General features: G+C 43.1%; 1 protein-coding gene across 1 annotated transcript in view; it reads right to left on the bottom strand.

Annotated features, from left to right (window-relative positions):
- The window catches only part of LOC126484209 (molybdenum cofactor biosynthesis protein 1-like), a 77483-nt gene extending 71010 nt beyond the window's left edge, over positions 1 to 6473 (bottom strand). The window contains exon 1 of the mRNA XM_050107622.1: positions 6455 to 6473. Coding sequence (XP_049963579.1) covers positions 6455 to 6473 — 19 coding nt within the window. The remainder of the gene's footprint in view (positions 1 to 6454) is intronic.
- Positions 6474 to 10849: the final 4376 nt, after the last annotated feature.

Genomic DNA, 10849 nt, shown 5'->3' with positions numbered 1-10849 from the left:
GCACACAGGGCCAACACCCAGCATCATGGTGTGGGGAGCGATATCCTACACTGGCCGTACACCACTGGTGATCATCGAGGGGACACTGAATAGTGCACGGTACATCCAAACCGCCATCGAACCCATCGTTCTACCATTCCTAGACCGGCAAGGGAACTTGCTGTTCCAACAGGACAATGCACGTCCGCATGTATCCCGTGCCACCCAACGTGCTCTAGAAGGTGTAAGTCAACTACCCTGGCCAGCAAGATCTCCGGATCTGTCCCCCATTGAGCATGTTTGGGACTGGATGAAGCGTCGTCTCACGCGGTCTGCACGTACAGCACAAACGCTGGTCCAACTGAGGCGCCAGGTGGAAATGACATGGCAAGCCGTTCCACAGGACTACATCCAGCATCTCTACGATCGTCTCCATGGGAGAATAGCAGCCTGCATTGCTGCGAAAGGTGGATATACACTGTACTAGTGCCGACATTGTGCATGCTCTGTTGCCTGTGTCTATGTGTCTGTGGTTCTGTCAGTGTGATCATGTGATGTATCTGACCCCAGGAATGTGTCAATAAAGTTTTCCCTTCCTGGGACAATTAATTCATGGTGTTCTTATTTCAATTTCCAGGAGTGTAATTTTGTGAGGGGAAGCTAAAATAGTATGGCATTAAAAGTCTTCCCCTTGCATGGATTGAGTTGTACTTTAACTACAGAAAATGGAAGGTCACATTAACAAATGATAAGACAGGAATAAGATTAAACTCAAAAAGGGAGAACATAAAATATGGTGTGGCACACAGTGTTTGCTGCCAAGTCCACAAAAATGATTTACTTGGGGCACTGGAGGGCTTTGGAAAAACTCTAATGTTTTGCACTGTCACAAACTTATTGATGCAAGATCTAAACATCAGAAACATCCAGGAGAATAACAGAACAGGCTTGTACTGATCCACAGGTACCAACTTAATGCCTAAAAACTTGTATTGTGCAGTTCTAAAGAAATAAAAGCGACTTACAGATATGAATATTAAAAGTAGGGATAAATGGGCAATTAGGCTCCCGTGTTCTAAGTTCCTGGGTATGCAGATACCACTCACGTGTGAGACCAACATGTGGGTCAGTTAACCGAGGAGCTAGTTCCGCCCATTTTGTGCTTAGAAATCTCTTACTGTATGAAACTGGACAAAGGATTGCTAACACACTTTCACTCAGTTTACTCATATGGCATAATCTTCTGAGGTACTTCAGCTAAGCAGAAAAAAATATTTTTTTCTACATCTTGAAAAAGCTTCTTCAGGGACCCATGGATTCTCACACTTACATGCCTGTAGAAGTTATATTCCCTAATGGTATCTGTGATTAATAACAAGAGTTAGTTTAAGATGAACTCAGCAATTCAGAACTGCAATACTAGAAGCAAAAATAATTTCCATATATAAAAACCTGAAATCAGGGTTGCCGCAAGTTTCTCCAAGTGAAATTCCCTGATATTTCTCTGATTCCACAGACACATTTTAGAATTTTTCCCCGACAAATTTTGAGGTCTCAAGGGGAGGTAAGGACATAAGTTGACAAAAGAATGTAAGGGCTTTGTATTTCTCCCCCATTTTGTTTTAGGGCGCAAAAACAACTAGGGTCATATGTGTCCATGCCAAAACTGTGAAACACAAAGATAAAGAGAGGAGTTAAAAATGATTACATGTCAACGTTTAATGACAGAAGAGAGGACAGCTATAAACAGGTACGTGGAGAAAGGTCTACGAACTACGCAATAGGGAAATTGAGGCCCAGAACTAAAAATTAAATGGCCTTCACCATATTGCTACAACTGATAAAAAGTAAAACACGGTCGACAGCCCACGCATTGTTCACTAAAACGGCCAATAACTCAGGTGGCAAACCCAAACGGGAATGTAAACGGTAAAAAAAAAGGGCATCCCCTCAGGAAACGGCAGACAGTTAAAAGTTGGGTGCAATGTGCACAAAGTAGTGGGGGAGCACCACTTAACAAATGGTGATGGCTAAAAAGGCAGTGCCCAATATGCAACCTAGTTAAAATGACCTCCTTGCCGCAGGAGGACTGAGAGGAGGTTGTCCAAGCCACTGGGAGAGGCTTAATAACCAAGAGCTTATTCCTATGAATGGAGGACCAGTGGCGATGCCAAAGTGACACCACCTCCTGACAGAAAGCTACAAGAGATCATCAGAGGGAATGCAAGAATTATTGGGCTGAAGTACGAGGAATGCAGCTTTGGCAGCAGTGTCAGCAACCTCTTGGACCGATATGACCTGGAACCCACATAAACATCACAGTGGCTCCATAAAAAGTGAGCAAGTGGAAGCTTTCCTGGAACCGGTTCATTAAGGGATGGACAGTCTACAGTGCACAGAGGCTTTGAAGGGTGCTGAGAGAGTCTGAGCAGTGACACAGTGAAAAGAGTATGTCAGCAGATGTACTCGATGATCTGATACAGGGTGAAGAGCTCTGCTGTAAATACTGAGCAATGTGCCAGAAGTCAGTACCAAAAAATGTTGGTTGACGTTGAAGGCACACCCGACCCCACGGTCAGTCAAAGAGCCATCAGTGTACACAAATATACTATTGCAAAATTCCATGCATAGGTCGTGAAACTGAAGGCAATAGACCTAGCCTGGTGCAGTGTCTTTAGAAAGTGAATGAAGGTCAAGGTGAAGATGGACTGCCGCACGAAGCCAAGATGGTGAAGGGTTCACACCCATCGAAAAAGCTGCAGGGAGCATGAAGTGGGAGGACCAAGATAGTTTTGTATAAAGCAGGAGCCTCAGGAATTTTGTAGTTTCAATGAATGGAGGAGCAACAGGCCCAAGATGTAGAAATGGTGGGAGAAACCAGCTGTGCTGCCAGAAATTCATACAAATGTTTTTGTCAGTAGAAAAATGAAAGCCACTGTCGATGCTCCGTGAGTAAAGATGATCGAGACATTGCTGAAGACACCACTCAATGAGACAGGTTCATGGAGAGCAGCAGTAGATAGCAAAATTATCAACAAAAAGAGAGCCGGAGATGCCCAGCAGGAGACAGGCCATTGTAGTGTTAATGGCGACAGCAAAGACGACGACACTCAGGACAGAACCATGAGGTACACCATTTTCCTTGATAAAGGTGTCTGAGGAGGCAGACCCCATACGTACTTCGAAAACTCGTCTTTTAAAAGTTCCTCAAGGAGATGGGGCAGTTGGTCCCATGTGTAGAGAGTACAAACGATACTAGTCCTCCAACAAATGTCGTAGGCTTTCTCCAAATTGAAAAACACAGCCAGTCTGGGATTTCCACAGAAAACCATTCATGCCATGGGTAAACAAATTGGGTGATAGCCAGAAGGAAGTTGTTTGTCCTTACTGGGCTTAGGTGTGGGTATGACAGTTGCTTCACGACAGTGGCTGGAAAACATGCCCTCTGCCCAGGTCCGGTTGTACGTATTAAGCAAAAAGTGCTTGCCCACAAGAGAAAGGTGCTGCAACATTTGAAAGTTAACAGTGTCTGGTCCAGGGCGGAGGATTGAGATGAAGTGAGAGCGTGATCTAGCTTCCTCATAGTAAAGGCAGCACAGTAACACTCACGATTCTGAGAAGAGAAGGGTATTGCCCGAGTCTTCTCTGCTCATTTCCAATAGAGGTAGGCGGGACGATAGTGGGAGGAGCTCAAAATTTCTGCAAAATGGCGACCCAAGGTGTTGGAGATAGCAATAGGGTACACGATGATATTGTCTGCTACTGTCAGGCCGAAAATTGGGGAATGGATCTTGTTTCCAGAGAACCGTCGGAGGTTGGTGCACACGATGGTAGAAGGGGGGTGAAACTGTTAAAAGAACTAGTGAATGAAGTTCAGCTACCTTTTTGGTTATCCCGAAGAATGCGAATTGCAGCGCTGCAGGCTTCAGTCCACCAAAGGACTGGGACACAGCATGGTAAAGAGGAAGTGTGAGGAATGGAATGCTCTGCGATGGTAAGGATAATGTTTGTAAGAAATTCCACCTGGTCATGACAACTGCGGAAATCGTGTTCGTTGAAGGTCGCCAGGGAGGAGTAAAGTCTCCAGTCAGCCTTAGTGAGCTGCCATTTCGATGTGCACGGAGGTGGGGTAGGAGTCAGCAAATGGATAGCACACAGGAAATGGTCGCTCGAGTAGGTGTCAGAAAGAACGGACCGTTCAAGATGATGTGCAGGACGGGCAGTGAAGAAGGAAAGGTCCAAATGGGAATAGGTGTGTGACGAGTCTGAAAGCAACATGGGTGCTTCTGTGTTAAAGAAGAAAAGGTTAAGTTGATTAAGAATGGCAGTGAAGAGGGCACCTCTCGGATAGGTTCTGGAAGAGCCCCAAATGGGATGGTGTGCATTAAAGTCCCCAAGCAGCAGAAATCGGCAAGGAAGCTGTCCAATAAGCTGGAGGAAATCGAACCTGGTGACATCGAATGACGGTGGGATGTAAATGGTAGAAAGGGAAAAGCTCAAGTGAGGAAGGAAAAGACGAACTGCAACAGCTTGATGACTGGTAGTCAGGGAGATGGATGGGTTGACTATGAATGTCATCCCATATGAGCAGCATGACTTCCCCATGAGACAGAATGCCAACCTCGAACAGAAGGTCAAAACAGACCAGGAAGAAATGCGAAAGCTCAAAGCAGTCATGAGGATGCAATTTTGTTTCCTGAAGGCAGAGTACAAGTAGAAGCTGCGATTCTAAAAGCAGTTATAAATCCTCTTTGTTGGATCAAAGGCTGCAAAAGTTGCATTGGAGGACAGTCACGATGAGGACAATACAAAGGGGTGTCACCTCGGCAGCTGCCGAGTGCCAGTCTGCAAAAATTCGCTGCTACAGGGCACAGAGGCAAGAGGATCCTGCTCCATGAGGTCCTACAGAAGTGTCGGCTTTCTTCTGCTGTCGACAAGGGGAATCCAGGGCATGTTGTCTGTAGTTCAACAATGTCTAGATGACCAATACTGCAGTTCGATTGCATCTGCATTATTACTTTGTGCCAAGAAGGGCTTTCTGCAAGGGTAGTGTCCAGGCATCGTGGAGTGAACCGTGGCAATGTTGTTCAGACATGGAGGAGATACAGAGAGATAGGAACTGTCGGTGACATACCTTGCTCAGGCCACCCGAGGGCTACTACTGCAGGGGGTGACTGCTACCAACGGCAGACTTCAACTCAGTTTATTGATGGAAATCCAGCTCTTGCCGAAATTAGCTCTCTCTCTCTCTCTCTCTCTCTCTCTCTCTCTCTCTCTCTCTCTCTGACACACACACACACACACACACACACACACACACACACACACACACACACACACACACTCTTCCTTCTAGCTACCACTCCATCTCTCTTACCAGTGTGTTCGCAAGGTGATGGGACATACGATTCATGCCCGGATGATATGGTGGCTCGAGTCTCACAATTTTTGATGAATGCACAGTGTGGCTTTCAACACGGCATTCTGCAGTTGACCGTCTCATTATTTTGCCCACCCATGTCATGAATGGTTTTCTGCAGAAATCCCAGACTGTCGCCGTGTTTTTCGATTTGGAGAAGGCCTATGACACCTGCTAGAGAGCTAGTACCCTCCATACTCTTCACATGTGGGGCTTCCGTGGCCACCTACCCTGTTTCCTTCAGACATTTTTAAAAGACCGAGTTTTCGAGGTGCATGAAGGGTCTGCCTTGTCGGACACCTTTATCCAGGAAAATGGTGTGTCTCAGGGTTCCATTCTGAGTGTCATTCTCTTTGCTATCACCATAAACCCTATAATGGCCTGTCTCCCACTGGGCATCTCCAGCTCCCTTTTTTTTAACGATTTTGCCTTCTATTGCAGTTCTCTATGAACCTGTCTCACTTAGTGGCATCTTCAGCAATGTCTTTATTGTCTTTACTCCTGGAGCATCGACAATGGCTTTCACTTTTCCACTGACAAAACTGTCTGTATGAATCCCACGAATGCTGAATGCAAATTTGTATGTCCGTCTGGTTATTTGACCTGTTGTGCTGCCATTCACAAACAGCATTACAGGAGGTGTTTTCCTACAGGATAACACTTGCTCACATACTGCTGTTGTAAGCCAACTTGCTATAGTGTGTCAACATATTGCCTTGGCTTCCTTGATAACCAGCTCTACCTCCAATCGAGCACATATTGGACATTATCTGATGACAGCTTCAACGCATCCACAAACATCATTAACTGTCCTTATATTGGCCAACCAAGTGCAACAGGCATGGAACTCCATCCCATAAACTGACACATGACACGTGTACATCAGCGTACCAGCATTTACTTTTACATTTGCTGTGGCTTATCTCACACTTACATTGATCTCTGATCCTGCAACATTAATCACTTTACATACGTTGTCTCAACAAATATATTCCTGGTATTTCATTACTCTACATTAATTATTTTTTGGTGTTGCAAATTTTTCCATCAGTGTACCTGGCCTTGCTTTAACCATCCCTGGTGCAATGCAGAATTCTCTTCCCAGTAGCGAGAAAATGCCATTATTCCAATTTTGAAATCAGATAAATTGCTTCTTCAAACGGACAGCTGTCGTCCAGACTGTTTACTCAGTGTCCTGCAAGTTACTTGAACACATGGTTAGTCGAAGGCTGTATTGTGTCCTTGAATCCCCGGATCTTTTGGCTTCGATCCAGGGTGCTTTTCGCCAAGGGCGCTCTACTGAAGATAATTTAGTCCACTTGAAGTGTGCTATCTGAACAGCTTTTGCTCAGCATCAGTTCCTTGTTGCAGTTTTCATTGATCTGCGTATATATCCTATGATACCACATGGTGCCATAACGTCCTTGCCACCTTAAAGGAGTGGTGCCTCCATGGCCCACTCCTGATTTTTATCCAGAACTTTCTTCCATGTCTCAGTTTTTGGGTACAGGTTGGTGCCTCCTGTAGCATCCCCACCTGCAGGAGAAGGGGCTTGCACAAGGTTCTGTTTTGAGTGTCGCTCTCCTTTTTGTGGCTAGCAATGATCTGGCGGCAGCTGCATGACATATGGTGTCCCCATCCTTTCTGTTCGTCCGCGACGGCTATTGCTGGAGGCAGAATGCAGGGAGCAATACACCAAGCACAATCCTGGGCTTTCACTCATAGCATTCATTTTTTGGCTGCCATGACTTACGTTATGCATTTCTGTCATTGTGTTTTTTAGGACCGGTCTTTGATGCCTAGTTGACATGGCTTCCCCGTCTTTGTCAACTAAAGCAGACATGTAGGTCGCACCTGAATGCTCTTCTATGCCTCAGCGACACCGACCGCGGTGTGGTCCACTCTAGTTTGGTATGGCTGTATGCAGCATTGGTGCAGTCACACCTAGATTACAGGAATCTCTCATATGACTTTTTATCAGCTACAACATTACGCCTGGATTCGATACACTATTGTGGGGTAAGACTGGTAACAGGTGCCTTTGGACTAGGCAGCAGTTCCACTATTGTGGGTTCTGCACCATCAAAAATTGATGGCAGCTGCTCGCCCATAGTACCCTAACTGTCATCTCCTCTTTCCAGATACGAGATTTACCTCCGAAAACGGCAACACAGGTCTGGGGTTACGATCACCAAGTTTGAGCCTTGGTCCAGCACACAGTTTTAATCTGCCAGGAAGTTTCATATCAGTGCACGCTATGCTGCAGAGTGAAAGTCTCATTCTAGAAAACTCTTTAAGTGTAATTCTCTTTACATATTGGCTATTTTCTTCTTATATGGGGGACATGGTCTCATCTGAGAAGTGAAAGCAAGCCTGTAAAAGAAAGGGGGGTGGGGGCAGTTCTCAATTCTTGAGCAGTGACCCTCTTTTTTTTTTTTTTTTTAAAAAAAAAAAAAAGAAAGATCCTTTGTAATTTGGGTGAGTTTATGTTCAATCCTTGCACCCAATTTACTCTTTCATCTACCTACTTTTTTTCTCGTCTAGCAGAACGATATTTATGACCGTTGCTTAATACCTGTTTGTATCACTTACACTGCTGGTATTTATGAATTCTTTAGCATTTGACTCCGGAAAGACCATTTTTCTTTGTAGTGAGGTCTTGCCAACAGCAAATTTTCTGGATGGAAAGTTGCCAATCTGCTCATATACTTTAAAATTTAAAAGTAAATCTAGCAATGCTAGAATGTATACAAAATACTGATATACCCATTAACAAGTTGTTGTTTAAAGATTCGCGACTTTTAAAACTTACGTAGATTATCTTTTTCATGATAGAACTTTACATAAGAAGTTATTAAGAACATTGTGAATATCACATGATGAACAATTGAATGACTAAAGCAGTGTTATCAACCCTCATTCATTGACACATGTAATAAATTCATCGAGGCAGTGAAGTCCAGAGCGGTTGTAAAAATTTCTGAAATTAAAAGTATATATTACCTAATGAAGGTAGTATTTTGGGGTGAAAGAGCACAATAATTATTATTTTTGGAATGTAATAATTCACTATGGCTTCATTTTAATTCTAATAAGTTTCACACTGTAATGAAACATTGTCTAAATGCCTCTCTCTCTCTCTCTCTCTCTCTCATTTGTTATAACTTACCGCTGTTATTTTGTATTTGTATTGCAGTCATTACATTAAAATTGGCTATATTGATTCTGCAATTTATACTATTATGTTATTGCTAAGAATTGATTTAAAGAATAAACGTATATATTTATTTGTAAGATTTTGTAAATTTATACCACTGGAACTCTTTCAAAATATTTGATTGCGTAATACTGCCAATAAATACAATGACTTTCTTTCTTCTGTTTATGATTGTAATAGATGTTGGACACTTTGATTCCAAGTATGTTATACAGAAACGCAGTGATTTTTTACAAAAGGCAAAACTATGTGTTCGAAGAATTGTGGAGAGGAGGGTACGTGATGTATTTTAAGTAGGTTATAAAGAGTAACTATAACAACAAAAACAATAAATTATTGATAAAATTATTTAATTGAATAGATAAAAAATCTACTCACCAAGTGGCAGCAGAACATACACATAATAGACTGTTGTTATTGGCAAGCTTTCGGAGCCAGTGGCTCCTCCAGACAGAAGCATTGAAGGGGAAGAAAGAAGGGTAAAGGAAAAGGCCTGGAGAGTTCCAGCAAAAGGTGTAGATTTTGGGAAAGTCACCCAGAACTGCGGATCAGGCGAAAAATAGAAACGACACATGTCATATACCAGCTATTATGTAAACACTGTTCAGCTTTCTACATCTGCATGACTACCACCAAATTATTAGTTATGATAAATGGGCATAGGCATAGTGTATATACTGGAAACTCACAATATCCTGTTGCAGAGCATGCTCTACAACATAGCATACGTGACCCCGACACTTGTTTCACCACACATGCCACCTGGATTCTTCCGCCAGACACCAGTTTCTCTGAACTCCGCAGGTGGGAACTAGCACTACGTGTCCTTGGTTCTCACCACCCACCTCGCCTTAATTTACGTTAATTTCTCCTGTCTCAGCTTTTCTTCACTGTAATTACTCTTTGCCTCACTCTGTTTTAGCTTTCTACATCTTTCATTGTCTTTCCCATCTATTTTCACTACCCCCTCCCGCAGCTGTTGTATACAATACGCTTAGCTTCTCACTCTTATTAACTCATGTACAGTTTTAGTAGTAATCTCTGTCTTGCATATTACCCTGTCTTCCACCTTTAAGCTCTCAGGTTTCCGAATCTTGCCCGATGCAGTCCCCAACAATTAGTCTTTCCTTCTCATCCTGTACGGTAAGTCATCCATGACCCACGGTTCTGGGTAACTTTCCCAAAATCTACCCCTTTTCTTAGACCTCTCCAAGTCCTTTTCCTTCACCTTTCTTGCTTCCCCTGCAACCCTTCAGCCTGAAGAAGGAGTCACTGGCTCCAAACGCTTGCCTATCACAACAGTCTTTTATGTGTGTGCTCTGCCACTGCTTGGTGAGTAGATTTTTTATCTATCCAATTAAATAATTTTATAAAGAATATCTGTGTGTGATGTTTTTATTGGTATACAACTTGTTATAAACAAAACGTATTTCTACCCCACAATATGACTGGGCCACCATGAAAGCAGCCACATCATTGTCAAATTCACTGAAACTACTGCATAGCAGTTTACTTGGGTATGGCTGCTGTTTTGGTCTTCAGTTTGGTTTAAGCACTGCGTCAATACCTTCTCTTCATAGCACTCGGAGGTCGCGATCTGCAACTGTTTTTACAAATGGCAAGAGAACTTTACCTCTAGTTGCTTGCTTTTCAGTGAAAGATGCAAATATTTTAGAATGTAGTGCCTTATGTATATCTGTTAGAATAGCCACAAACTGTTTGTTGTAGCAATTTTTATGCATCTGGTACAGTGTACTATCACAAGATACCAGGTACATCTACAGATGGTAATATATATTCCCAAAAGCTTTGTAAAACCACTAAGTGATTGGCAAGTATGCTTCCCAAGATTCACAAAAGACATAATTGAGTAATACCGTATTTACTCGAATCTAAGCTGCACTTTTTTCCGGTTTTTGTAATCCAAAACACCGCCTGCGGCTTACAATCAAGTGCAAAGTAAGCGGCAGTTCTGAAAAATGTTGGTAGGTGCTGCCACAACTAAGTTCTGCCATTGAATATATGTAGCACTACACAGGCATGCTTTGCAGGCACAAAGATAAATACTGGCGCCAAAACCTCTGCGTCAGTAAACAAATGAAAAGAAAATGGGGGTGGGGGGTGGAAGATGAGCTTTTTTCTCTGCCCCAAGTTTCGACCACTGCATTTTCATACTTTATCCAACGAAGTAAATACAAATTCCGTATTCTTCATCTCCGAATGTTGCAGCCTTT

This window comes from Schistocerca serialis, chromosome 6 (genome assembly GCF_023864345.2).
Source record: "Schistocerca serialis cubense isolate TAMUIC-IGC-003099 chromosome 6, iqSchSeri2.2, whole genome shotgun sequence".
NCBI classification, from domain to species: Eukaryota; Metazoa; Arthropoda; class Insecta; order Orthoptera; family Acrididae; genus Schistocerca; species Schistocerca serialis.
Note: the sequence above shows the minus strand (reverse complement) of the source record. Positions and strands in the feature narration are given on the sequence as shown.